Raw genomic sequence first — 27,219 nt, forward strand, 5'->3', positions numbered from 1 at the left:
TACCACTTACAGCCCTGCAGAAACTGTGGCCCTACAGTAGTCCGATGGGCCGGGGAGGCTGGGCAGTGCCACGGTGTTGCAGGGGACACCCTCCTCTGGCCTTGCTTCCTCCGCACTGACAGTTCTGTGCTTCTGTGGCCTGTGGCTGACCCTGGGCTCCGGCTACAAGCCTCATAGACCCGTGCTCAGGACTTGTGGGGGGCGGGGAGCTTGTAGGCTCCAGTGACTCGGTCACCCTGACACATCTCTCTTTCTCTGCAGCCTCTTTGAGCACTACTGCTACTCCCAGGGCGGCATGCGCCACAGCTCCTACACCTGCATCTGCAGCAGGTGAGTGGGCCTCCTGGACCGTGAGAGTGACGATGACTGCAGGGGGGGTTGGGGGGAAGGCGAGGGAGCCCCACCACTCCCCAGCTAGATGCACTTGCTTGCTCGCATGCCCACACCCGTGCCCACCAAGGCCCTGCGAGCTGAGATCGCCTCTGCCTGGTCCGGCCAGTGCTGTGTGAAGGCGGGAGCCCGGCCGCCCCCTGCCATGACCTCCTTTCCCGTCTCCAGGGGCTGCTCCTCCACCGGGGCCACTGGCTTTCCTCACTCCTTCCGCTCAGGCACACACTGAGCTTGTGGGGACTGGGCTGTGACAGCTTCTGTGTACAGCGGGGATGGAAGGAGCTGTGGTCGTGTGTCTGTGTGTGTGTCTGTGTGTGTAGCAGTCCATGTGGCTTTCCAGGGAACATCAAAGTTGTGGATGGGCCTGGGGCTCCATGGTGGGAGGTGTCACTACGGGCATGCCTGCATGTGGCACGTTGTGGCTAGGGGCAGGGCGGGTCTGTGTGCGTGTCACCTGATTGTGGCAGGGTGTACTTGGGGGCACAGAGTAGAAATGACCATGGTTGTGAGAATATATTTCCGTGGTCTTTAGGGGTGTGCACAGCTATGTGGGTGTCTGTGTGGCTGTGTGTTGTTATAGGTTGTTACAGGTATGTCTTTGAGGGGCACATCCTGGCCATGGGTGGTCCCCTCGTCCCCTGGGCTCACCCATCTCGTCTCCCCACGCTGGGTCCCTCGGGGCAGACGGTCTGGCCGCAGCTCAGCCAGGACAGAGCCGGCAGCTCTGCGGATGTGCACGTCCTCAGCACATGAATAATACATGTGAACATCTCAGTCCTTGGAAATGTTCTTCTCTGGTGGATAGAGAGAAAAATCATTATTTCTACTTTTATGATTCCTGAGACTCCCGAACGGGGCCATAAATATTACACCCAGGCGGATTTTTTTTTTCCTTTAGACAGACTTAAAAGTCTTTTTTTTCTTAAAGGCATCGCTCATCAGGGAAGCTCTATAGAGCAGGGGAGCGAGGAGCCGCTGGTGCCCCTGTCTGTGGCCCAGGACTCCTGGCAGCCCCTGGCCTAGCCCAGCCCTTCCCCATGGGCCTCCTCTCTCCCTTCAGCCACCAGGAAAGGAGGTCTCCCCAGACTCCCTTCCCCAGGCCTCAGACCCTTGCTCCCCACTCTGCTCTTCGCACGTGCTGCCCACATCAGGCTCACAACCCCAGCCCTGAGGGCACCTGCCTGAGTAGCATCAGCCAGGGAAGCCCTATAGGCAGGGCCCCCTTGCTCCGAGAGGCTGCTCGCCAGTGTGCGACTGGGGTTGCCAAGGCCACCAGGACCCCTGCCCCACCTCAGGCTGTGGGCCTGGTCTGGCCACTCCTGGGCCTCTGCTGCAAAGAGGACAGTACTGCCCACGGGGCGGGGATGGGGCACCAGCCCCTGGGGCCTGTGGGTGAGGATGAGCTGTTGACTGCCCCTTGCGCTCGGCAGCGGTGAGAACGCGGCTGTGCTGCACTACGGACACGCCGGGGCCCCCAACGACCGGACCATCCAGGACGGAGACATGTGGTGAGTGAGGCCAGCCCCGAGCTGCCCCTGCCCCGGCTCTGCATGCGAACCGTGGGGCCGTGGTGGGACTCGGCGGCCTTCAGGGTGACTAAGCGGGGTCCTTTGGCCCCACCCTGAGAAGGCTGACCACAGCGAGGCCCCCGCTCCTGCCCTGGGCCCGACTCGTCTGCCACAGGCGCTGGCCTGCGTGTGCCTCGTCTCCTGGGGCAGGGACGCACTGATGAGAGGGGGCGGGGGCCTACAGAACTGTGGGACAGTGGGCTCTCTCAAAAGGGCCTGAACTATACCCCAACTCCTGCCCTCTGTCCTCTGCATTTAGCACCCACTACACTCACACTTCTGTCCCGGGGCCGGGAGGGTGGGCACCTCAGTCTAGTGCAGAGAAGACCCGTAGGGAGCCTTTCCCCTTCTGAAACCTGCCCGCCTCGGCCACAGGACCCCTTGGTGTAAGAGGCCATTAGTTGGGGAGGTCAGAGGTGGTGCTTCACCCCAGGCTGTTTGCAGGGCTTTTCTGAGCACAGTTTCATGTGCTCACAGCTCCTCACAACTGAGCAGATGTGGGCAGGACCCACTGCTCTCACCCTCCGATGGCCTCTCCGTTGATGGCATCTCGGGATCCTGCTCGCGGACCCCTAGTGTGTAGGGCTTGTGCTAGGCACAGGCCCCACCTCACTGGGCCTTGGGAGGGGTCTGTGGGTGCCTCACTGATGCAGACCAGACAGTACCCCCTGTCCTCCCCATCACCCAGACGTCAGGCAGGGCTGGTCCTGGCTGCTAAGAGCTATGCAGGGGCCACAAGCCCCACAGGGCTGCCCTGTCTCGGCCTTCTTGCTGTGGTCATCAGCCTGTAGGGGAGGGATGGGGAGGGCGTGCTCACTCTCCCACCTGGTTCTTCGGTGCCTCTACCTCCTACTGCTGAGGCACCTGCGCACGGCTCCCCAGGCATCTTCTAGGCAGTGTCATGCTTCCTCTCAGGTCTCTCGTATGCCCTGCTAGGCTCGGTCCCTGAACTGGAGTCCCGTGATGCCTGCACCTGGGGTTCCCTGGCCCATGTTCACTGGGGGAATGTGAGCTGAGGGATGTGCTCTGAGTTGTCACTGCCAAGTGTTTGCAGGAACCCACCCAGTCCCAAAGTCCCCCTACCACAGAGTGTGCCAGGTACCGTGACTGGCCACCGTCTCTCCACTCACCCAGAGTCAGCAGCTAGACATGGTTCTGGATCAGGCCACGTTGGTAGGAACCCAGCTCAGCCCTCTGAGAAGAAACAAAGCCATTTAGTTCCCTCTCTGAGCCTTAGTTTACTCATCTGCAAATGGAGGTAGCACGCGCCTCTCAGGACTGCATGGGGTGCCGAAGGGACATGTCACGGACACAAGTGCTGAGCTGATGTACCTTCTCCCCGGGGGCCTGGGCTGGGAGCACACAGAGCGGGAAGCCCAGAGTGTCCTAGAGGCAGCCAGGAGCGCTACTGCTCCCTGAGACCCTCTCAAAGTATCTTAACAGCCTTCCTGGCTTCAGGGCCAAGGGCGTGCAGCAACCTCGACAAAGCTCTCCCCTGGGCCTGGCATCAGGGACATATGTTCATGTAGATTTTCTCACGCTGCTCCCATGAAGTGGGCTGAGCACTAGTGGCCCCAAGGAGAGACTGCCTGGCCTCTTCAGGGACTCTCAGCTCCTGTAATCTTTGCTAACGCTCCTTGACTCTGTGGCCTGTTCTGGCTGGGAGAACAGAATGTGGGAACCCAGTGCCCAGGCTGAGGCAGGGTCCCAGCCACACCTGTGGTCCCAGCTGTCTGGGGGCAGCTCTGAAGAGCTGGAAGGCCCTGCACCGGGGCCATGTGGCCACTAGTGTTTCTGCGCTGTGAGCTTGGCACACTCCAGAGGACGCAACTGCTACTCCACTTTCCTCCTTATCTGCCCTAAAGAGTGTTGTCATCCCGTGAAAGGCCAGTGCCAGCTCTGTTCCCAGAGTAGCCCCTGACAAGGTGGGCCTGGCTGACCAGGGCACAGCAGACTTCAGGCCTGCATTTGGCCCAGGTGCTGTGTCTTCAGCCTTCCTGGGCAGCACATGGCACCTGTGTCTCCCAGTCATAGCTTTAGTGACGGAAGAGAGCCAAGGAATTCCATGGATGTTAATGCCAAGCCCAAATTTTATTTTTCTAGTGCCAACTTTGAAATGTAGCCAGTAGAATAATTATGAGTTTATTATAGTCAATTTATTATGCAGCATTTAGAACAACATGTTTTGTTGATTACTGCTACTGCCAGATTGCTGGCGGCATTTATAAGCCATTGTTTTATTGAAATTGATCTTTGAGCACCCAGTGCGTTCGGTAAATAATAAATCACTCTGTTATCCCAACATAAAAGCCACAACACTTCATCATAAGGTATGAAACCAAAATATGAGCATAATGCAAAATGATTCCTGAAGCTGAGTCTCCCAGAGCGCTGACAGTAATCCAGGCCCCTGTCGGGGTGGCACACTCTGTGTCTCAGTCCCTTGATGTCCAGTGAAAATGCCCCACGGATATTTTAACATTAGTCATGGGACTATTTGGGGACCGGAGCTGGTTCCCAGGAGTCAGACTCTACTGGAGAAGGTGGGGAGTAGATGCTGAGCGCAGCCGGCCCTTTCTTTCCCTCTCCCTACAGTCCTGATGCTCTGCTAATACACACACACAATGCACAGGGATCCTAAGAGAGGTGGGGCTGTGTGATGATGAGCACAGAGGGTCCCCAGTTCAAGTTCCTGTCCACCCCAGCTGAGTGGCCATCCCTCTGGGCCTCAGTTTCTCCATCAGTCATTGGGGTAATATAACACCTGGCTCTGGGAGGATTCATTGATAAGTGCAAAGTGCTGAGCATGGAGCCTGGCACAGCCTGACCCTCAGCAGGTGAGAGCTGCATGCAGTGGCCACCCGCCAGAGCCAGGCGGGGGCTTCTGCCTGTGTTCCAGGCCCCTGAAGCCTACCTTCCAGCAGCTAGTTCCAAGATAGGCTGGAGGTGAGAGCCACCAGGCCTACTATTTTCACTAGATGTGCCCCAGGTGGAGTATGAGGCCGGCCAGGCCCACCCCCCATGCCTCTGTCCTTCCAATACCAGGAGCTTTCCCGGAGCTGGGCCATGGTCCCTGTTACAGTCATGGTCCTGTAAATTGGGGCCTGTAAGTTCTTATTCCATGCCAGACTTGTCACCCAGGAGCTGAGAGGAGCATTTCAAGGACCGCTCCTCACACCACGCCATCTTCTTATCACCTCCTGCACTTGCCCAGTCCCCCCAGAACCAGCCCGGGCTTCAGAAATAAGACCCCGCGGTGGGTAGAGGTGCCCAGGACTAGCGTGCTGCCCATGAGCCATCAGGGGGCGCCCTTGTCCATTTTAAATCCACCGAAAAACAGCGCATTCAGAGTTAGGCCCACTCTTGTGCTGGACTCCCAGGTCTGAGGCCGGCCTTAGCACCCCCTACCTGTCCTGGGCTCGTCAGCAGGCTCACCGCATGGGGAAGAGATGGGAAGGAGTCCAAGGTGTGCTTCCAGTAGGCTCCGATTTGGGAAGCAGCTGGGAATCCCCCCTCTCCCTTCCTCCCTTTCCCACCATCTGATCATGTGGCAGAGAGAGTGGCTCCTGGGAAAGGATGTCCTGTGGCCCTTCTCAGAACCTTAGAGCACCAGTCTAAGGATGCCCAGGCCTTGGTTAACCAGCCACAGGTGGGATGTGGGTGGCGAGCCAGACCTCCCAGCACTGGCCAGGAGAGGGCAGCATTGTCTCAGGACACAGGGGCCAGGCCTGCTCCCTGCCGGCTGTGGTCTTCTGTGTCCTGGGGCATGGAGGGGCACGGCTCTCCTAGTTAGGGGCAGAGACCTGTCTCAGCCCTATGCTCAGCAGCCAGCTAGTTATCATCTTCCCCTCTCCATCCCTGTCATGGGACTAGCACCCCGTCTGTCTCCTCGCCCTGGTAATCATCAGCCTGAAGCCCCAGCTCCCGTATGCCTTGTCTGGCTGACCAGTGAAGGTGGGGACACAGCTCCTATTCACCAAAGCCCCAGACAGATACAGGCTAGCAGTTTCCTCCCTGGGAAGCCCTTGAAGACACCTGAACTGCTGTTGGCGTGTAAGTGGTGTGTGCTGCTGCTCCCGCTGCCCATGCCACATCCTCTAGCTGAAGTGGCCTCGGAGACTCTACACAGCTGCCCCTGAGGTGCCCGTCCTTCCCTCCTGTAGATGAGGAGACAGCCCCAAGAGGGGTCATGGCCAAGGCCAGCTCTTTCCCCACCTGGCCACTCGTTTCCTGCCCACAGGAGCATTGCCAGCTGGCTCCTTCCTACCCCTTCTCCCGTCAGTTTCCTGTTAATTCTGCAGGTTCTATGTGGACGAGACATTCGTTCAGACTGCTTAGGAAGGTCCCCCCAGCCACCGCTTTCACCCCATTATGGGAAGCAGCCTGTATCTCAGTCACAGATATACTACCCTCTGTGGGCTGCGGCGTGCTCACTCTTCACCCAGGGCATCTCTTGGGTACCACAGGCTATGATGAGACAATTCCGCTCGCTCCTGGTGGCTGCTTGGTCGGTCTGATGTCTTTCTGGCGTCTGCACATTGCAGCCCTCAAGTCTGGCTGGGGGCTCCTCCCCAGCTGGCACGGGGCCGGGGTCGGGGAGCCTCCAAGTCCCACTTTTCCTGGTGCCAGGTGCCTCAGTGGGCTTTAGAGTACAAGTATTATCCACAGGGCCTACGCCCTGACGCCAGGCAAGCCTAGCCCAGGCCCTTCCACCTGCTGCTACCGCAGAATACCTGATTGTCACCAGCCAGCCCCATCCTGAGGATTTCATGGTCTTAAGGACATGCCCAGTCCTCAGAACAAGAAGAACATTCTCAAGAGGGCACAGGCCCTGGTCAGCCATCTGTCCAGCCCAGTGGTGGTGGCTTTCAAAGTTCTGTCCAGCGAGAAGCACCATTTACGTTCGTGCATGCACATGTACCTACATTTAACCAGACACCCTGACCATGTGTTTTCTATCCACCCGTTTGTTTATGTGTCTTACCCACACCCCGCTCAGTTACTTTACAACCCACAGTTTGAAAAGCACCGACCCAGACAGGCTGGGTGCTCGCAGACATCACGGGACACTGCTTACCAAGAAAAGTGAAATGCAGCGTGTGCTGCGCGCGTGACACCGACTCACTCCTTCCCCTGCAGAGGCTGCTGCCCTGCTAGCCGGCCCTCAGCCCCCTGAATCGTGGTGGCAGCAAGCCCTTGGGGTGGGCGGCTGCTGGGTCCCACCCACACACCAAGCCACGTGCTGCGTAGTGTCCTTCCTGGGGACCTGGCCCCACACTGGTGCCGTTTCTCCCCATATCACTTGTACGACAGTAACAGTAGTTCTTTCCAGACACACAAAAGGCCCCCAGCACGTGCCTGCTCTTGTCACTGTGTGTGCTGGGGATTTCTGGCTATGGGGACTGGTGCTTGAGTGACTTTGCTGTCTGTCCGGCCCCACGGAGGCAGCTGTCCTGTGGCTAGGTTGGGGACCAGGGATGCCCAGAAGGCACTGAGAAGAGGTCCACTTGGTGGGTCAGCCCGGGGCACTGAGGGAGCCTCCAGGATTCCCAGTGATGGCGTTTGCCCCGCTGGTCACACCTGCGCCTTGACACTCCATGGAGGGTCTGGCTAGGCATGAGTTCATGGGCCTCATCTGCAGGGCTGCCCACGGCAGCACGTGAACGAGAAGTGACCGGTACACTTTCCTTTTTGTGTCACGCTAGGGTCTGAAGGGAAGCAAGAGTTTCCTGCTGCTCAGAAATCCCCTGGCTGGGCACGCAGACTGGGCAGCTGCACGCTGGGGTCTGAGATGCTGCTGTCTTGAATAGGTCTGTGTGCACGCACGCACGTGTGCATCAAACGTCAGTCCTGGGTACAAGGCGGCTGAGTGTTCTGCCATAGCTCGAGGGGTTAAAACGAAGCTTCAGATCAAGTGCAGAGTGGCCCTCGTGTTAGCACCGCAGCATTTCCCCCAAACTGTTCCCGAGCCACATCACTGACCACACCATCTTGTAGGCCTTTTTCCTGTGGGCTGGCTGGTCCCTGCAGTGGGGCTGAGGGAGCTGTGGGGCCCCGGGAGGGTCTGGGTGAGCCAATGGTGGCAGGTAGCCCGGGCATGAAGCTGCCCGGGAGGAGCCAATGGAAGACAGAACCTCTCATCCCAGCCAGAAATAGAAGCAGATGAACACATGCGAGGAACGAGAGGCCAGCATATTGCTCGGAGATGTGTAATATCTCCCCAGATGTCTTAGATTATCACACATATTCACGCGGCCAAAGATGGTAGGGTTCCTGGTGAAGTCCCCAGGCAGCCAGAGAGGAGGGATCCTGCGTTCTCGGTTGAGCCAAAGTGTGACTGAATTCTCCATTGTCAGTTTGCATTCAGAGGACGGATGAAGTGGACACAGAGGAGTTGGAGGGAGGTGATTTATAAAAGAGATGGCTTTCATCCCTGGATACCAGAATGGCTTGAATCTGAATTACTTATGTGTGTAGGAACTCTGAGGGGGACTTTTTTTAAAAAAGAAAAAAAAGAAAGATAGGGAACTGAGAGCACGAAAATAGCCCGGAGCCCCGTGCCTGCGCGTCGCTGGCGGGGTGTACACTTCCTTCTCCAGAAAGCGGAGGATTTTAGAACAAAAAACACAGCTGAAGCCTTCTAGAATCTGAACGATAAAGCCAGACTGGCCGAGGAACTCCAGGCTCCCACCATCCCACATACTTTGGGTTTTTTGAGGCAAGTTTGGAGAACTTGGTCCAGAGTCTTGTCTGCCTGGGGAAGAGTCTCGTTTTCACTGCTTTAGATGCCTCCGGCGTTTGGTATGCTCTTGTGGGGCTTCCTGGTTTTTTAAATAATGCAATTTCTGTTTTTCTCTGAGATTAACACAGTCCAATAGATTTTTCTGTCTGGGACGACTGCTGCAGGTCGCTCTGTGACGCGGTGGCTCCCTGGGATCTGTGTCCCCTACACTCCTGGCTCTGTCCTGTCTGCTCAGGCCATTCCTCTATGTTCTGAATCAACAAACCACAAACCATTTTCCTCTGTTGCCTCTGAGGAGCCCAAATGAAAATGCTTCCCGGGTGAAACTGGCTAGTGGCCCTGCGTGGCTCCACCCCCCACGCCTGCCCGCACCGGCCCTGAGAGGACACAGGCCTGCGGCACTGGTGCTGTCCCCATTTTAAAGGTGGAAAAACAGGTCCCAGAGGCCAAGTGCCAGAGCCAGAACAGGAGAGCCCGTTTCTCTCTGGCCCCCGAGCTGCTGACTCCCTGACTCAAGGCTTTGCTGGACCAGTGTTGGGAGCCTCGGTTTCCCTGCAGTTCAGGGCTGAGGTGTGGCCGCCCTCCCAGCCAGCTCCGGGGGAGAGTGCCTGGGGCAGGGGTAAGCCTGCAGGCAGCTGCTGGCTCAAACAGCCTGTTAAATCTGCAGCCTTCTGGGGAACAGATGCCTGGGTGTGTCTGTTTGGGGCCTCTCTCTGGTCGGTCCCAGCTGCCACACCGGGCTTGGGTGGGTCACCTCAAGTGAGGCCCAAATCCTCCCGTCGGCCTACCCCAGGCAGGATCCCCCCAAGTTTGTGACTTTGACCCAACTCAAAGTTCCCCTGCCATGCTGCTGGGGGCTCTTCCCCCACCCCCTGAGAATCACCTGAGGTCTTATCTGGTGCTTTTTGCACTGTTTACACTGCTTATGGTGTTTTGCAATCGAGAAAAGGCAGGAGATTAAAAAGTGCCTGGCTGGGGACTTTGGATTCCATCAAAGCGTCCGAGGATCCTGAGCATTCAAGTTTTTCCTTTAAAAATCTTTCTGTAGAATAGCTGGCGCTGCTTGTCAGGCTACTCCCAGCTCCTCTCGCGGGGCAGGAGTCCCCTGCTCTGTCGTGTGGCATAGCGGGCCCCAGAGGCACAGGCAGCTTCTAGAATGTTTGTCGAGTGGCTGTGTATTCCATCAGAATTTGGGTTTGGGTGAGAGGCCTTTGTAGTGGAAGGCAAGGCCCTGCCCTTGGCTTCAGTTTTGCTGGGATGCGTGTGGCTTCAGACGGACCCCATGGGAAGCTGGGAGCCAAGCACCGAGCGGAGCTCGGGTCCAGCCAGGCATAGAGGGCAAAGAGGGCAGCCCCGGCCGCCTCAGCTCCACTGGGCTCTGTGGTCCCTTGGCCCTGAAGACACAGTAGGATCCCAGGCCTGGGGCTAGACCAACGTCCCTCAGCTCGTGAAGGAGCTGAAGGGACTGGTGGGTCCCCACTCAGTGCCTGCTGAGGTGCTCAGGTGGGACAGGATGGGGAGGGGTGCCCAGCCTGTGCACCCTCACTCTTCTCACTGGAGCCCCTGGCAGCCTGGGGACCCATTGGGAGCCAGGCCTGGACCCAGCTGCCCTTCGTGTATCCTCTCCCATCTTACTATGGAGGGTGTGCGGGCCAGGATTCCTACCTGCCTTGACCAGCGAGGGCCCTGGGGCCCAGAGGTCCTGTGGGAGCAGGACTGGGCCCACCCTCGGCTTTGCTGCACCAGAGCCCTATCACGGGATGTCCAGGGTGCAGGCTCAGCCGGGCTCGTCCTCCTGACTCAGCAGGCCTGCCCATGTGTCCCAGCGCAGGCCTGCCCTGCTGGCTCACGGCTCCCAGCTCCAGGTCTCGTGTGTCCTCCCACTCTCCACTCCCTCCACGTGGGCCTGCTGGTCCCCACTCTGCCACCTGGGGCGCTGGGGCCCTGGGCAGCCCCCAGGGACAGGGCGTGTAGCTGGCCAGACCCCTGAAAGCCCCGCTGGACGGGAGGACTGCCCTCTGCAGTGTCCTCCCTGCGCCTCCCTCAGGCCCTGCAGAACATGTCTGTCCCGTCCCGCCAGGGAGAGGGGTGCCTTCCTTTGGCCAAGGGGACCCCCGAGCTGGAGCTGAGCCATCGGCTGGGTTTTCATTCAGACACCGGGGCCTGTGCGAGGCAGGTGATGCAGCTCAGCCCACGTTCTGTCAGGCAGTGTGTCCGTTCCAGGGTCCCTGTCCAGCTCCCGTGTACATTGCCCCGTGGCCGTAGCCATGCCCCGTGCTGGGTGCGGGGCAGCTCTGGGAAGATCTCTTGGAATGCTCACATGGAGGCCAGGTGGTGGATGGGGGCTTGGGGACATCTCTGCCCCTCCTTCATTCTCCAAGTGAGTCCCCAAAGCTGGCCTGGCCAGTGGAGGCTGTGGGGGGTGGGGGCGTGTGTGCAGGGTCAGCCCTACTCCCCCCAGCCTCCATTGCTCTAGGGTCAGAGGTCTCCCAGGATGGCACAGGGTTCCTTTCCTGCTCATGGACCATGAGAAGACACCAAGGCAGGAGGCCCCAAACTGCTGCCTGAACTGGTCACGTGGCAAGATGGCTCAGGCTCAGCACCATGACATGTCCAGAGCTCAGCTCTTGAGCACTGGGAGGGACAAAAGCGTTGGAGCAGGAGTGTCCCCAAGCATCCTGCCAGCCTCATGCCCTCCTCTCCCCACAGCCTGTTCGACATGGGTGGTGAGTATTACTGCTACTCTTCAGACATCACGTGCTCCTATCCTGCCAATGGCAAGTTCACCGAAAACCAAAAGGCCATCTACGAGGCGGTGCTGCGGAGTTGTCGTGCTGTCATGAGCACCATGAAGCCAGGTGAGGGCATGCGAGGTGGCCGTATGTCTAGCTCCATCCTCTGAGGTGGCAGGGTGCCTCAGAGAAGCAGGTCCTACACTCTGACCTGAATCCATCTCTGCCTCATGTGCTAGGCCAGTAAGACTCTGGTTGGTGTCATGTCCCCAGGGTCACTCCTAGGAAAGACCTGGGAATCAGGGAGCTCAGCCCAAGGTAACCCCATGTCCCGTCCTACACATCCCCTGCCTGCACTGGCTGCTGGGATGTAAGCATGTCCCCCACCCTGTCCTGAAGCAGAGTCCGCAACAGGGAGGGTTTGGCCAGCTCTGGACACCAGCATCTGGTTGGACTTGGGGTGCCCTCTTATTCTGGGCCAGCAGCTGCAGCTGTGTTAGGGGTGGGGACTAGTGTCTCTCCAGTATTCAGGGAATGGTGAGCGGAGGCTTCAGGGCCATCTGGGGACCTGGCTGTGATAGGCCTTGAAGGCTGGACTCTTGAGTTCACACTAAATTCAGAGGGACTAAGGCAGTCAGATTTCATCTCTCTGAGGAGACTTTATTTTAGAGAAGAAAAGATTCTGAGCTTTAAAAGTATAAAATCCCAAGGACGGAGCATCTCGCAGGCCCAGAACCTGGGGGCCAGTTGTTGGGGTGAGTTACAGCCAAGTGCTGCTTTTGGGGGTCCTCAGCAACTGCCGTTTTCAGAGAAGGCACACCGTGAGCAGGCCTTTGCAGACGGTTCCCCGTCCAGCCAGAGGCTGGGGAGCCAGGAGGGGATGCCAGGAGAATGCCAGGCCCCACCCCCACCCTCTCATCCAGCGGGAACAGAGCTCAGTGATCAGATGAGCCTCAGGACAGGGAGCTCAGAATATGCCCCCAAAAGGAAGACAAGGAAGGAAAACCTCAAAGTCAGCTCCTGTGGGGGACAACGTTGATGGGACTGGCCTGGTTTATCAGTTGCGCAAGCAAACAGCACGTTGTGCTAATTGTCTGTTTAAAAAGCAGCAGCCTCCTCTAAGTAATAACATGTACTAATTACACGTACTAATGTGGGAATGACTCTAGGACGAATTGTCGCGTGAGGACAAAAGTGCGAGATGGGGTAGCCAGTGGCCCCCTTATAGAAGGAGATAGTGAGAACATAGATTCTCGTGTGCTTGTAAGTCCACAGAGGAGGTGCAGGACAGATGGACAGACGGACGAGAAGGGAGAGTGCTCACTGCGACCTTTTCACACTCTGTGACCTTTAGAACACAGCATGCGTCACCCATTACCTGTAAAATCCAGCCTGCCGTGAGAAGCAGTCACCCCAAGGGTGTGTCTTCTCCACTCTTTGCACCCTTTGCGTACACCTGGGATGGGAAGGTTTTGTTCGGTTTTGAATAACATCTGTCACTTAAAGAAGTGTTTTAGATGCGGTGAAAGAGCCCAGGGAACGTGCTGATCGGCCCCCAGGAGGGCCCTGTGCGGGCCACAGCCCTGAGGGGGCCATGGTCTCTTTTCCTCGCTCCCACACTGTGCCTCTGCAGCTGCACCAGGGCAGGCTGTGGCCAGGTGGGTTGATCAAACCACATCATTTTTCCCTAAGGAGACTCTTTACCCTTGCACAGGCAGTCGTGAATTTAAATGTTCCAGAGGCCCAGGCCCCAGGCTGGAAGAAGCCAAGCTCTGCTGCCTGTGAAGGCTGGAAGGGGGCTGGAGGCCACCCCGGGACCTCTATGCATCCACCCCCTATCACAGTTCCCTCAACGTGCATGGGGGTGGGTCCGCTTGGACCTGCTCCTGCCGCTGACCACAGTACAGAAGTACGAGGGCTGGCAGCCACCCTCCACACGAGATGGTGGGACCCACGGCGTGGGGCTGGGGCATGGTGGCTGTTGGGGAGGGCAGTTGGCAGGCTGCTGGGCAGGCAGGGCCTTGGAAAGACAGTGTCTCCCTGGGGTTCTTTGCTCACCTAGAGCTCTAGGCTTCAAGCCCCTGGTACTGCTTAGCCCCCACCTGGTGCTGAGACAAGGGCGATAACCAAGGCCTGGCCTACCCTACCTGCCCCCTGACCAACCCCCTATAGGAAAGCCTGATGGGGCCTGGGCAGGGCCTGGGCAGGACCTGGGTGGGCCCTCCCCAGCTGATGTCCTGGCCATGTTTGGCCAACAAAGCAATCCCAGTTCTCCCAGGCTCACAGGTAAGTCCCCAGAGTCCTGCATTGCACTGAGAAAGGCCTGCTGTTCTGTCCCAGGACTCACCTGGTCACCCCAGTCCTGTGGGGCTGCCTGGCCATGCCAGTCTTGGGGCAGTCCTCACCCAGCATACTGTGGGGCATAGAGTAGGCTTTCGCCGGGCCCTCAGGGTTCCCCACAATATCCCCCACCTTTACCACAGGTACTGTGAGATGGTGACATGCTGACAGTTCCGAGGGCTAAGCCTGACTCCGTTGAGGTCACCGGCAGTACAGACCCAGCAAAGCAGGGGTGCTGTGACCACAGAGCTGCTCTCAGATGGGGGCAGTTCGCCGCCCCATAGTGAGGAGGCCGTGGCCAGGTCAGCTCCATGCCCTGTCCTAGCGGAAATGCCCCTGGTTTGTGGGTTCAGGTCTTGGGCCAAGACAAACACCCACTGAGACTGCACAATTGCGTCCTGCAACCAGCAAGATGCCCAGGGGAGAGGCAGACATGAGTGCCTAGAGCACACGCGGATCCTAGGGTACGGCCCCAGGGACCGAGTAAGGCAGGCCTTGGCGCCCATTCCTGGGGTTAGAGGGGAAGCGTCCCTCACTGTCACTCAGCCAGGGAAGGAAAGCGGAGCTCACTCAGAGGGGCCCCACGAGGGTGGGCAGGGGCAGGCCAGGCAGCCGAGGCACCTGGGAGAATGCCACCCATGTCAGCCTCACAGGAGGGGGCCTGGACGCTGAAGCCATATGCTGGTTTCTGGCTGGGCGGAATCGAAGCTCTTCATGGCTTCTGTGTCAGGGCAGGCATCCCACCCTGTGCAGACCACCTTGTCTTAGGCACCCAAGTGTGCCAATGGGCCCATGGCCCTCCTGAGGGGCAGAGGTACAACGGGAGGGCTGGGGTGAGCCCAGCGGAGGTGGTGCCTGAGCTGCTGCAGCCTACCGCAGGGCTGTTCTGCAGACCCGGTGCCTCTAGGCACCATGGACGCTGAGGTCCCCCATAAGTACACAAAGCCTCTTGTAGCCTCACCTCCCACTTCCCAGCATCCACTGTGTTTCTCTTTCTCTCCTTACTCACCACCCACTCTGGCCACCCTGGCCTTGGGCTACAAGACTCCACCCCCTGAACCCCGGGTCCTCTAGGCCCCTACAAAGGTGGTGCAGACTGCAAGTCGGGCTCTGAGGCCCCCCTCCGCATGGTCCGTAGAAGTGGTTGTGTCTCGGTCTGCGTGAACAACCCCTCTGTCATTCCGTGCACAGCCTGTGCAGTTGTGTGCGGCTGCCCTTCCCCTCACCCACTCTGACTCCCGACCCCTGCTCCTGGCTCTGCCCCTGGCGTCAGGGTTCCCTCCACTTGGTGAAGGGCTGCCATGGTGGAGTTGGGGCTCTCAGTGTAGAAAGTGCTCCTTTCCCCAGAGTGGGCCAGACAACGGGAGAGGATGCTGTTAGAGCCTCGGGTGACCAGCTGGGAGAAGGGCACCGGGAGCTGTGCTGGCCCACATGGCTCACCACGTGTCGCCTGTGGTTGGGGTGCCTTTGCCAGCTCTGCTTCCCTCCCTGGGGCAGGGGCAGGGCAGGGTCTTGACTCCCCTTGGCCTCTCCTTAGAGATGGCATGGAATGAAGGGAGTCTTGCAGACAGAGGTGCCGGGACAGTGCACCACCCAGACCACAGGTGCCCTTTGTGGCAAGAACCAGGGCGAGGTCTGTCTTTGGGCCCCGTGTCGCCCCTCTGGCCCAAGAAGCCCCCTGCTGGCTGTAGGACGGTGGGTGAGTTCCCGCCCTCCCTGGCCTCAGTTCCTGCCCAGAGGCGCTCTGCCAGAGTGTGTGTGGCGGGGGGTGGGGGGACCATGTGGAGACTGAGCAAGGCAGCCACACTCAGCTCAGCATCTAGGCGCCTGTAGCCCAGGCACATGCTGCCCTGCCTTTGTGCAGGGCGAGTGGGTCCCCAGAGGTCCTGGCAGCAGACAGAGGTCCAAGGTGGGAAGGGCTGGAGGCCTTCAGCCTTGTGCCAGCTAAGCCTGCCAGGCAGCTCCCTGTAGCCCACAAGGCCTGCCCCGGGACCCCTGCCCTGAGCTTCCCCTCCTGCACCCCCAGGGCCTGGCACACACATCATCCCTCGAGGGCCATTATTTTAGGATGAAGTGAACTCTCTGTCTGGAAGTGACTGTGAGGATGCAGCTCAGGGGCCCTCTGCTGCCTTCCCAGCTTGGCTCAGGGCCTCCGAGCCCCTAGGCTGTCACACTTTGGGCAGGAGGCCCCAAGGCTGTGATGGATGCTGCTAAGGCTCTGAGGAACTGGCCCAGGCAGAAGGCCCAGTGGGCTCCCAGCCCATCAGGGGAAGATGTGGCCTGAGGGGGACCAAGTGGGCACAGAAGGCCAGCTGGTGACCCTGGGCTGCTCTGGACACATCCTGGAGCCCAGACACCAGAACTCCGATCCCTCAGACAGATGGCGCACAGACCCAGAGGCTGCCCTGCCACCCTGGGGTCCGGGTGCACAGAAGAGTGGAGTGGGAGGCACACCCGAATCCTGGGCCCATGAGGTCACAGCACAGGCTACAAGAGAACCATGAGGGAAGATGCGGTTCCTGCTCAGGTCACACGTGTGCCAGGTATGGCACAGGGCACTGCCGTGCCAGTGTGCTGTGCTGTAGCAGCACAGGAAGGGGCAGTCAGGGAGGGCTTTCTGGAGGAAGCCTCAGTATTCCCACATGGCCCACGGGAATAAATCTGGGAAGGTAGGGGCCGTGGAGGAGTGGTCCCAGCTGAGGGAACGGCAGGTAGAAGGCACAGGGGAGCACCAGCACGCAGCGCTGTTGACCCAGGAGTGGGTGAGGGCTGAGGCTGGAGACGGAAGCCAGGCCGAGGAACTCGGGGCTCTGTCCTCAGGGCAGGGACTGGCCTGGTCTTTCCTTTGTTCTAAAGAGGTGGCCCTAGTGTCCAGGCCTTAGGCAAGGTGAAGTGGGAGATGAGGCATCAGAAAGGATGGACAGCGGGGACTAGGCAAGGGTCCAGGAGAGGGGGGGGCCCAGGAAGTCTCCAGGTTCAGGTGTTTGGGGAAGACAGGGTAAGATCTGGTATGTGCTGGAGGTGGGAGGGAGGGCAGGGCATATAGTACCCAGTCTCTGCAGTGTGATCCCCAGTGTGGTGTCCTCAGTATGAGCAGGCCTGGGGGACCCCTGATGTCTTCTTACTGGGCTAAAAGGGGGCTCCGGGGGGGCCTGAGGGCTGCTGAGGCAAGGGGAACCCGAGAGTCGGGGTGCGGGCCTTGGGGAAGCCCACACTACAGCCTCGCCCAAGGACAGCAACCTCCACACACTTCAGGGACCCTTTCCCTGGCTGTGGGTGTCGTAACCACCATCCGGGCCAGATACTGGGCCAAGTTGCTAGAGGTTTAGTCACTGTCACAACTCTAACCACACACAGGCAGAAAACTCTCACTCCCAGCCAAGAGTGCTGTGTGCAAGGCCTGCCCCAGGGGTCTGCAGGCGAGGAAGACCAGAGGCGCCGTGGGGACCGCCCAGGCCCGCACGTCCGGCCACATGAGGGGCCACGAGGATAGGAGGGGAGCCGAGCTGCCAGCGCAGAGCATGATTTATACCTGATCCTTGCTTCTGCCGAGGCTGGGCCGAGACCGCAGCCCACTGTGGAAGCTGGCCGTGTTTGAAGGCAGGCTGCTTCTGGGGGCTTCCTTTGGAGACCCGAAAAGGCCCCACTGAAGAGAAATGGAGTCTCGATAGGGTTGGGGCATCAGCTACCACGTAGGACGCCCTGCCTCAGCCCACGGCTGGGCTGCCCGAGTCTGCAGGGCTGCTTAGGAGCTCTTTCAGGCCCAGAGCTGCTGGCGGGAACAGAACTCAGAAAAGAGCACACTGCACATTCGCCCCTGAACCGCACGCTCTGCCAGGCCCTGGGATGCTGGAGGAGGCAACTGCTCTCGTGGAGGAGACGTGAGAAGCAAGGAAGCAGACCTGTCTGGGGGACAAGGTGCAAGGAGAGGAATAACCAGGACTGTGGAGAGAGAGTGACCAGGGAAGGTCTCCAGGGAGGGGCTGACTTTTATGCTGAGATCTGAGGAGGAGAAATCGCGGGCCAAAGGGTCCGAGGCAGAAAGACCTCAGTATGCTTCTGGAACAGACGTGACCTGGCCTGGGGAGGGTGAGGTGGGTTGGTTGATCTTAGAGAAAAGCAGTGGCCCGAGGCTGAGGCAGGCTCCGCTTGTGCCCCAGGAATGCAGTGAACACAGAGTAGACCCAGGGTCTGGCAGGCCACAAGTGATGGGTGGATAGTGGCTAACAGCAGTTTGGGAGGGTCGGGGGATACGGACCTAGGCCTCCGCTAGGTGCCAGAGGCTTTGCAGCCAGCTCATTGTGACCCTGTTTGACATAGGAAGCCTCCGAGGCTTACAGAGGTGAAGGCTTGTCTGGGTCACACAGCAGGGAGCAGCCGAGCTGAGAGCTATTTCTGCAATCTCTGTTTCAGGATGCAAAGCCCCCCATCCTGGCTCCACTCTCGGGGATGCAGACTGGGCTCTCCCTCCAGGTCTCTGTGGTCATAGGCAGACTCCAGACCCCTACCTCAGTGCCTCATGGGCTGAGACGGGTACAATGGAGCTGGACTCCAAGGAGGTTTTCTGTCTCTAGGGACAGGCCTGGGCACCCTCCACTCTGGATTTCCCTATGCGTTGAGCCGTGGGCTGACCACTGCCCTGTGAACTAGCCAGGGTGCAGCCCCACCCATGTGTTCAGAGCCTGAATCCTGGGCAACCAAGAGAATGGGTCAGCCCTGTGCATCCAGCTCACCTCGAGACCCCAACTGTGGGGCCTCTATTTCTGGCAGGAAAGCGGCCCCCACTTTGAGGACTGTCTGAGAGGTGGTGGCCTGTATCCCAGGGCGGCCTTTCCTCTCTCTTCCTCAAGCCCATCGTCTGCCTTCTGCCAGCCACAGAGGTTCAGAGCCCTGAGCCCAGACCCTGGTGGCCTGGCCATGGGCAGCGCAGGGCCCAGCGAATCCCAGTGCTCTCCTCTCGTGGCCACAGTCATCAGTGATAGAGCACTGGACAGCAGGGTGTGGCAGGCCCCGTGGGAGCGAGGTTGCTGCCCACGTGGAGGGGATGCAGGGGCTGGTGCTGACTACCCTCTCTGGCCAGAGCACAGTATAGGAGTGCAGGCCCCCACCCTGTCCACCTGCCCTGTGGTTCCTGGGGCCAGTGGCCTTGACAGGTACTGCCCCAAACTCAGCCCTCATGGGATGGGGAAGGGAGCTTCACTGGCCTAGGTCTCTATTTGGTACTTAGGCTGAGCGTCCGGTGCCCTTGAGCGAGGCTGAAGGTGAGATTCCACGGAGCCCATGGACAAGGCCACTGCGCCTTGGGGATGGCTGATGTGTCCCACGGGAAGCTCTCCAGGGGCCATGGGCTGCAGCCTGTAAGGGCTGCCCAGGGAGCCACAGAGCCCTGCAGAGCCTGCTTGCCCCAAAACTCCTGCCTGGGAATGCTCTCCACAGTGACCTTTGCCCCAGAAACATGGGGCAAAGATGAATTTGATTAGCAGCCTGTGGCTCGAATGACTGTACTTCCACAGAAATGGTCACCCAGAGCTTGTAGCAGGTGGGGCCACAGACCCCTGCCAGCCAGCGCATGAGGCTGTGCCAGCTGTACCTTTACCCCAGAAACCTTTGCCCCCTACAGTGGCTCCCAGAGTGATTGCCAGCCCTATTCCGGGGTGTCCCCCACCCCTAGCCACTGGCTTCCCCCTGGCCCCACAGCCTGAGGCTCTTAGGCAGTGTTTGGGCCTGAACCTTGTCTGGGGCTCTCTGAGGTCACCCCACATCCACTGTTGGGGACTTTCACCTCTCTCCTCCTGATGCCCAGGCAGGTATCTGGGCTGGGCTCCCATGGCCCCAAAAGCACACACAGGCCGGAGATAGACAGAGCACGGGCCGGGGCCGGGGCCCTGGCCATGGGCGACAAGAGCCTACCCCCGAGGATGTAGCGGACAGAAGGGTCTCGAGTTCCAGAGCTATGGTTGGGACAGCCTTACGTGGAGGGCCGTCCCCAGCCACATCACCCTTGACCCTCACCCCAGGCCCTCCTACCTCAGCTCACTGCAGCCTCCTTTTGAGCCGCAGGCGTTTGGTGGCCTGACATGCACCGTCTGGCAGACCGCATCCACCTGGAGGAGCTGGCCCGTATTGGCATCCTGAACGGCAGCATCGACGCCATGGTCCAGGCCCACCTGGGAGCTGTGTTCATGCCTCACGGGCTGGGCCACTTCCTGGGCATTGATGTGCATGACGTGGGAGGCTACCCTGAGGTCAGTGTGGACAACCCAAGTGGCTGGCCTGCGAGCTGTCACTGAGCCTGGCCCTCCCAGGGTGGGGTGGGGCTCTGGGAGATGGCTAGGGTGTAGTGGGACAGGCAGGATGAGGAAGAATGGGGTCCTGGCAAGGCCCACTGCCCCTCCTCCCTTTTCACCCATTGGTTGGTCCTGTCCCAGACCACTGTCACAATGCCCTGCACCCCCAAGGGCCCTGGTCGAGGCAGAGGTGTTTCTGTGAGCAGGCCGCCTCCAGTGGCTACTTCACAGGACCTGGTGCAAGATGGGTGTGCACTCCGCAGTGAGCCCTGGGGCCGTGCGCTGGGTGTGGCACCTTTCCTCAAGGCTGGCAGGCGGTCAGCGTGCAGTGCACGGGGTCCCCCGCAGGGCAGTGAGCACCGTGAAGCTGGGTCTGTGTGATGGGGCTGGCACTGTACTCGTCATGCCCTTCTGCCTCTGGCTCCACCAGCTGGTGGCTGGCCCTGGTCCTTCCTGGAACTAGCTGAGCCCAGTGCCCTCACAAGCCCAGCAGCAGACCCCCTGCCCCGCTCACCCAGGCCAGCATACCCCCGGGGCCTCCCTCGTCTTCTTGGCAGAGGAGGGAGGCTCATGTGGGCACCACTAGACTAGGCCTTCCCCTCCACCTCCTACCGACCGATCCTTGAAAGGACCACCCACAGGGCCTTCGGGAGGCCCTGCCCGGCAGGTGGCTGCAGCCTCTCCGGGCGCCAGTGGGTGGGGGCGAAGCCGGCCCTGCCGCCTGGCCCGGTGCCCACGGTGCAGGGGGTGATTGTGCAATTGCTGCACACCCTGGGGCCCAGCAGCCAGTTGGCCAAGACTAGGCTCGGCCTGTTGGCTGCAGGGTATTTTGAAAGCACTAAGAACGATTGGGGTGGGGGGGATTGCTCAAGAGAAGCATTATTATTCAATTATTTTTTTCCTCAAGTGTAAACAGTTAAATTTGGAGAAACAAAATCAGTTTTAATTTCCTAATTTCTATCCATCACATTGTGTGCAGGGAGCCAAGAGCAGGGCCTTCCAGACATTGTTAACTGAGGTTCGTTATTCATTAGTCGCCAGAGCACTTTTTTTCCACCAGAGAAAATTGGCAGCAAACTGTTTTCATCTTTTCCAGTAAGCAGCCCTTTGTGCTCATAGCCTATTCTTCTGACAGATAAACATTGTGGAAAAAAATATGGCTTTTCCTATAAAAGTCATTTGTTTTATTTCAGGCCTACAGACACATCTGGGTCTCCTCTGCTCAGAGCCCAGTTAAAGTTGAGGCTCTCTTGAGCCCTCTGCCCAGCGGAGGCCGGCATGGACCTGGCATAGGCCCAGCACCCCCTGCTCCCGATAAGGCAGGAGTCCCTGAACCAGAGGCGCTGTGGGCATGGCCTTCGTGGGATCTGCTCTCAGCCCAGGCCCCATCCTTCTCCCCGTCCTGCTCTGGCCATTCTGGGTGGGCCCCCCCACAGGGCCGACGCCTGAGAGCTAATTCTCTGAAGGGGTGCTGGGGCGGGCATATCCTCCTGTGGCTCTGGGGACCCCTACCATTCTCCCCTCTCCTCACCTGGAACTTTCTGGAGGGAAGCCTGTCTCCGTGCAAGCCTGAGCAAACTGCCCCCTCCCTTACGCACACCCATGGAGTAGCTTGACATGGACCCATAGCAACAGAGGGAGAATGGGGGACGTGACTGTCAGGTCTTTCCCTCTGCGAGGCCCCTGGCTTTGACAGCTTTGGAGTGAGAGAAGGGGACAGGCACTTAGGGCTTAGCATGGAATAGCATGGACGTAAGAGACAGGAGGGGGTGGCAGGGAAGGCATGGACTTCAGATGGCAGGCGCAGGAAAGCCTGGAGCAGAGACCCTGGACTTCCAGCTCTGACGAGCCACTTCTGGGAAAGAGATGGGCCCCTCCCCTGCCTCACATGCACCTGGCGCCTGAGCACAGGGCCTGCCATTCCAGACTGGGCCCTTCCTCATCCCCTGCTCTCCTGCCTTACCCCTCCAGGCAAGAAGTGTTGTGGGGCCAGGTACCACACCAGACCACATCTGTATCCAGAGCATGACCCACAGAGGTCACAGTGCCTTGGTGTCCCCTCAACACCTCCATCCCAGCCTGGCTCACGCCAGGTCAGAGTGGCTGTGTACATCAGGATCTGTGTGCGCCCTGCTGCCTCCACCCTCGTAGAATCACGGTCACAGCCTTCCCTGTGGTGCCCAGTGGTGGAGGCTGAGCCAGCCTGTTTCTGGTTACCTTACATGAACCACTAATTGAAGTCTGATGTTCTTGGCCCCCAAACAGTCAGAAATGACAGCTCCGTTTCCAGCAGCTGGGCTTTCAGAGGACTGCTGCAAGCGGGGCAGGGCAAGTTCAGAGCCTGACCAGAATGCTTGCTTGCTGCCCACTCGCTCCCAGGCCTTGGCTGAGGGCTGGATGGATGCCTCAGGGACCTGGGGAAGGCAGGGAAGTTTCCGCAAGTGTCCTAGGCACCACCTGCCCTCACAGCCCAGGCAGCCCTGTCAGCTATGCCCATATGAGTGGACAGGTCTAGGCTCGGTGTGCACTTGGAGGGAGGGGGTGCCTCTGTGGGGAGCAGTTGCCACTGCCGCTCACTCCTCAAGGGCTGGGAGCCATTGCCCGGGGCTCAGCTGTGCCCAGAGCTGGGCAGGGGCCGTGCACATGGGGCGTGTGTGCATTTGTGCATAATCACACCAGAGCTGGTGCTGGCAGGCCCCTCCTGATGACAGCACCTGTCCCTCCTCCTGGAAGGCCACATGGAAAACCTGGCCTGAGAGAGCCAGGCCCAGCACTTCTGGAGCTGGTTTCCACTTGAGCTGCTGGGAGGAGATGCAGCACAGGCAGCCTCGCAGCCTCCTAAAGAGCTTTTTTGGCTTCACAGCTTTGGCTTCTGCTCCCCTGGTGGGGAGAGGGCCCAGGTGAGGGCTGCCTGACATGCCGCCCATCCCGTGGCAGCTTGCCCTGTGTGTGAGCACGTGGTGTCCATAGGGCTCCTGCAGGCAGTTCTGAGGGTAACGAGGGGCAAGGACACTAAAATCAGGGAGTGTGCAGAGAGTAGAGGGTCTTCTCTGGAGTGCCCGTGGCACAGCACAGCAGGGGTGAGTCTGAGCTGGAGACCCCCAGCTCACAAAGCCTCCCCTGCAGCTGCAGTGAGACCCCATGTGGCTGGAGGTAGCCCTCACATATCGACGCTTTGCTTGGGTGTCGCTTTGTGCCCATCTGTCTCCTGCTGAGGCAGGGGCCCTGGGCTGGAGCTAACGCCCTCCTCGATCCCCCTCCCGCCTGGGAACCATCAGTTGGGTGCTCACCCTTCCTTTCCCCACAGGGCGTAGAGCGCATTGATGAGCCTGGCCTGCGGAGCCTGCGCACTGCACGGCACCTGGAGCCAGGCATGGTGCTCACTGTGGAGCCAGGCATTTACTTCATCGACCACCTCCTGGACGAGGCCCTGGCTGACCCGGCACGCGCCTGCTTCTTTAACCGCGAGGTCCTGCAGCGCTTTCGTGGATTTGGTGGGGTGAGTTCCGATGGGCCCCATGACCTTGCTCCTAGATTGCCCCATTCCCCACTGCTGCATGTCACCTCTTTGTCCCAGGACAGGAACCGTAAGGTGAGGAGGGACGATCTTGACTTCCTCACTTGAGAAGGACCTATCCTGCCCTTTCTCATGGTCTGTCACCAGACAGGTGCCTTACCCCTCAACAGAAGAGACATAGATTCCACAAAACCCTGCCCACTCCAGAGGCTCTCATCCACCTGGCAAGGTGCAATGGGCCAGGACAGGGAGAGCAGGTGGCATGAGCAGGTAGCCCCATGGGACGAGCATTCCTCTCAGCAGTCGCCCAGAGGCCTTGAGGCCAGCCAGCTCCTTCCATCAGGACAGGACTGACCACTCCTCAGAAAGGGCCCCTCCCACTCAGCGGGGTTCCGCCAGGAGGTGTGGGGTCTGGCCCTCTAATCACAGGCATGAGGGCAGCTCAGAAGTACTGACTTGTCTGTTGGTCTGACCCAGGTCCGTATTGAGGAGGACGTCGTGGTGACTAACAGTGGCATGGAGCTGCTGACCTGTGTGCCCCGCACAGTGGAGGAAATCGAATCATGCATGGCAGGCTGTGACAAGGCTTTCACTCCCTTCTCTAGCCCAAAATAGAGCCAGCCAGGAGTGCCCAGTGGGACTGGGGATCCGGCCTTGCAACCTGTGTTCGCCACAGGCAGCTTGCTGCTTGGCCACCCAGCGGCGAGATGGTGCTCAGAAATCACATGCCAGCCTCGACGCCTGATCGCACCAAACAGCGCTGTGACCTAGGAGGGGAAGCTTTTTTATTAACATTCTGCAAGATCATACCCTAATCTGTTATTACTTTACTTAAATGACAGTGGCTTTTAAAATACTAATATGAAACACGCTGTTCTTTAGTAGCCACTAAAATGTATCTTGCTGTCATTTGTATTTTTCTGCTCAGGAAAGAAAAATCTCCAGTGTTCTCTCTCAAAAATCGATACACAAATAGAATTTGCAATAAAAGCTTTTTTTAAATTGTCCTTTATGCATGGCTCCCTTTCTGTCCTTCATCCCTTGACACACTTAGACCTAGTCACTGACCCTGCAGAGATCCCGGGGCTCAGTCAGGCACACAGGGAGCTGTCCCACACCGTGGCTTTGCACATGCTGAAAGGTGAACCAGGAGAATGAGGAGCCTTTTTGATACAGTTACCGCCTCAAAGCTAGATTTCTGAAAGGGGCAGAATTATGTAGCCCTTCAGGCACTGTTATTTGAGATGTGACACAGAGACTCCTTGTCCTTTATTTCCTTTTCATGTGGGACATGCTAGCAAAGCCAGCATCCGAGAGATGGCAGCATCCGAGAGATGGCAAAGGTGAGCTTTTTTCTTCCTTCCATGTTTGCCGAGACCATCTGTCTTCCGAGTGTAAGCCCGCCGACGAAATTCCACTCTGAGGCCGTGAGCCATCGAGGGCCAGCTGGGTCTGATCCCTGCCAGTGGCAGACTACCTGTCCTTACTTCTGCTCGCCCAGTTCTCCCAGGATCCCACAGAACTGCCCCACCCCCTGCAGCCAGCTTCTAGGCTTCTGTGCACCATTCCAGGTTTGTCTCTTCACAGAGCTCTCGTCCAAGAGTTTCCGAGCCGAAGTGAAGGGCCAGTGAGAAAAGAAATCAGAGATGAACCTTTGGTGTGGTGGAAAAACTCTGTAGCCCAAGCTAGAGACATTCTGAGAAGTCACGAAGAATTTAGTACAAATGGATTTCTTCCTATGGCAATTATAAAAAAGTGCTTGTGATGTGGCCACATTAAAACAATCTCAGTTCCAAGTCACCATTTATCTTATTTCTTAGATTTATAACATCCAATTTTTAAGGTTTTCTGCTAGTGCCGATATATTGCTTAAGTCATATGTGGCATTGAGCAGTGTAAGTAGTGATTGCCTTCCTGAGCGTCAGGAGTTTGAATTCACCCGACATCTCTCTGCCTGAGCTGTGCCTGTAAGACAAGTTCTGGTGTCCAGGGTTTCAATTTTCCCCACCCCCCAAGATAAAGCCAGTTAAAGTTAGGTTGGAAATCTAAATGAACCAGTTAATTTAAAAACATAGCTGAGTGTATCATACATCTTTCTCCTTCAGACATTTCATGCCAAAACTGCCCACTTCACATAAATGTTTTCTCTGATTATCAAGCGAGTAGACAAAGAAGAAGGAGAAATCTCAGTAACTAAATGCTTTGTCCAGAAGGGACCCTGGGAACATGGATGTGACTCTGGTTTAGCCCAGACTGGTAAGTCAAGGGGCATTCCTTGAAGGTACAGGTCTCAGGTGGCCAGTTGTAGCCACCTGCTCTACACCACGTTCCAGAGGAGGTAGCCAACTTCTACATCTCCTCCAACCACTAAAGAAATTTGCATTAACTTCAGAAAATATTAGAGACCCTTCCGGAAAGCTTGATAGTGCTAAAAGCCTTTCCACGTGCCAGTATATGATGAAAACATGCTCCCTGCTCTCAGAGCCTGCAGTCTCCTCAAGAGGCTTCACCTTAAACAAACATGCACAAATATTTTGTCAGAAACACTGCAAAGTGCCATGAAAGAATGTAACAATTTACTTTGTCTAGACAGCTACGGGGATAACAGGAAGCGTTTTAAGTGAAATGCAGGAGAGGCGTTCCAGGCGTAAGGAGCTATCCTAAGGTGGCCCTGAAGTAAAAACAGCTTGGGAAAGCCCCGCCAAAGCAAAGTTACTTAGATGAGAGTGGAAGGAAATTAAGTGGGCAAGATCAAGTGGAGGCACACCACCAGGAGGCGGGGTCTTGCCCTGTGTGCATTGGGGACTGGCTAAAGCTTCCGGAGAGCCTGCAATGGTCCAAGAAGACCAAGTCCAGGGAGAGAGGACGATGGCCCTGCAGGTGGAGTGGGAGAGAGGAAGCTGACAGCTGCAAGAGAGACATTTAGGAGGCAGAGCTGAAAGGTGGTGATGAGGAAAGGCATCTGGCTCTAACAGCTGCTTCTAAGGCATTGGCAAGACTCAGGTGTTCGGGCTGCAAAAAAACTGTTTAACATGTGACTGCCTAATAACCCCATTCTCAAACCCAGTTCTACAGCCCCAAATTCCCGAGCAGCAGTCCCCAACATTTTTGGCACCAGGGACCAGTGCTCCTATGAGAATCCAATGCCTGATGATCTGATATGGAGCTGAGGAGGTGATACTGGCACTGGGGAATGGCTGCAAATGCAGATGAAGTTTCGCTCACTCACCTGCTGCTCACCTCCTGCTGTGTGTGGCCTGGTTCCTAACAGGCCACGGACTGGTACCCTGGTACCGGTCAGCGGCCCAAGGGTTGGGGACCCCTGCTCTAAACAGCTCTGCATGACTTTCAGGCCTAAAGCTCTGCAAGAGGACATGTTGCAGCAAACGAATATTCAGGGTTAGTGTTCTCCTTTGAGTTTACATGAAATGCATGTGAACTCTTTAGATACTGAGGCAGTAAAAGAGGTCTAAAAGTACTTTTATTTAAAAAGAGCTGGCACCTTCACAAATCGTGTCTATAAAATTCCCCAAGGCAAGTTACTAGATTCTCAATTACAACTAATTCATAAAAATGAAATGGGACATACCACCCATAGAAATAATTACTGTACTACAATTTTTATTAAGATGCAATAAGTAGA

At 57.9% G+C, this 27,219-nt stretch overlaps 1 protein-coding gene across 2 annotated transcripts in view; it reads left to right on the forward strand.

The window, feature by feature from the left end:
- Window positions 1-24,588, forward strand: part of PEPD (peptidase D) — a 110,093-nt gene extending 85,505 nt beyond the window's left edge. For both annotated transcript variants that reach the window (XM_039888586.1, XM_039888587.1), the window contains 6 exons: window positions 262-330; window positions 1,821-1,898; window positions 11,410-11,558; window positions 19,833-20,017; window positions 23,367-23,558; window positions 24,054-24,588. In XM_039888586.1, coding sequence (XP_039744520.1) covers window positions 262-330; window positions 1,821-1,898; window positions 11,410-11,558; window positions 19,833-20,017; window positions 23,367-23,558; window positions 24,054-24,191 — 811 coding nt within the window. In that variant the 3' untranslated portion in view covers window positions 24,192-24,588. The remainder of the gene's footprint in view (window positions 1-261; window positions 331-1,820; window positions 1,899-11,409; window positions 11,559-19,832; window positions 20,018-23,366; window positions 23,559-24,053) is intronic.
- Window positions 24,589-27,219: the final 2,631 nt, after the last annotated feature.

The sequence above is a fragment of the Pteropus medius genome, unplaced genomic scaffold (assembly GCF_902729225.1).
Source record: "Pteropus medius unplaced genomic scaffold, Ma_sr-lr_union100, whole genome shotgun sequence".
In the NCBI taxonomy this organism is placed as follows: Eukaryota; Metazoa; Chordata; class Mammalia; order Chiroptera; family Pteropodidae; genus Pteropus; species Pteropus medius.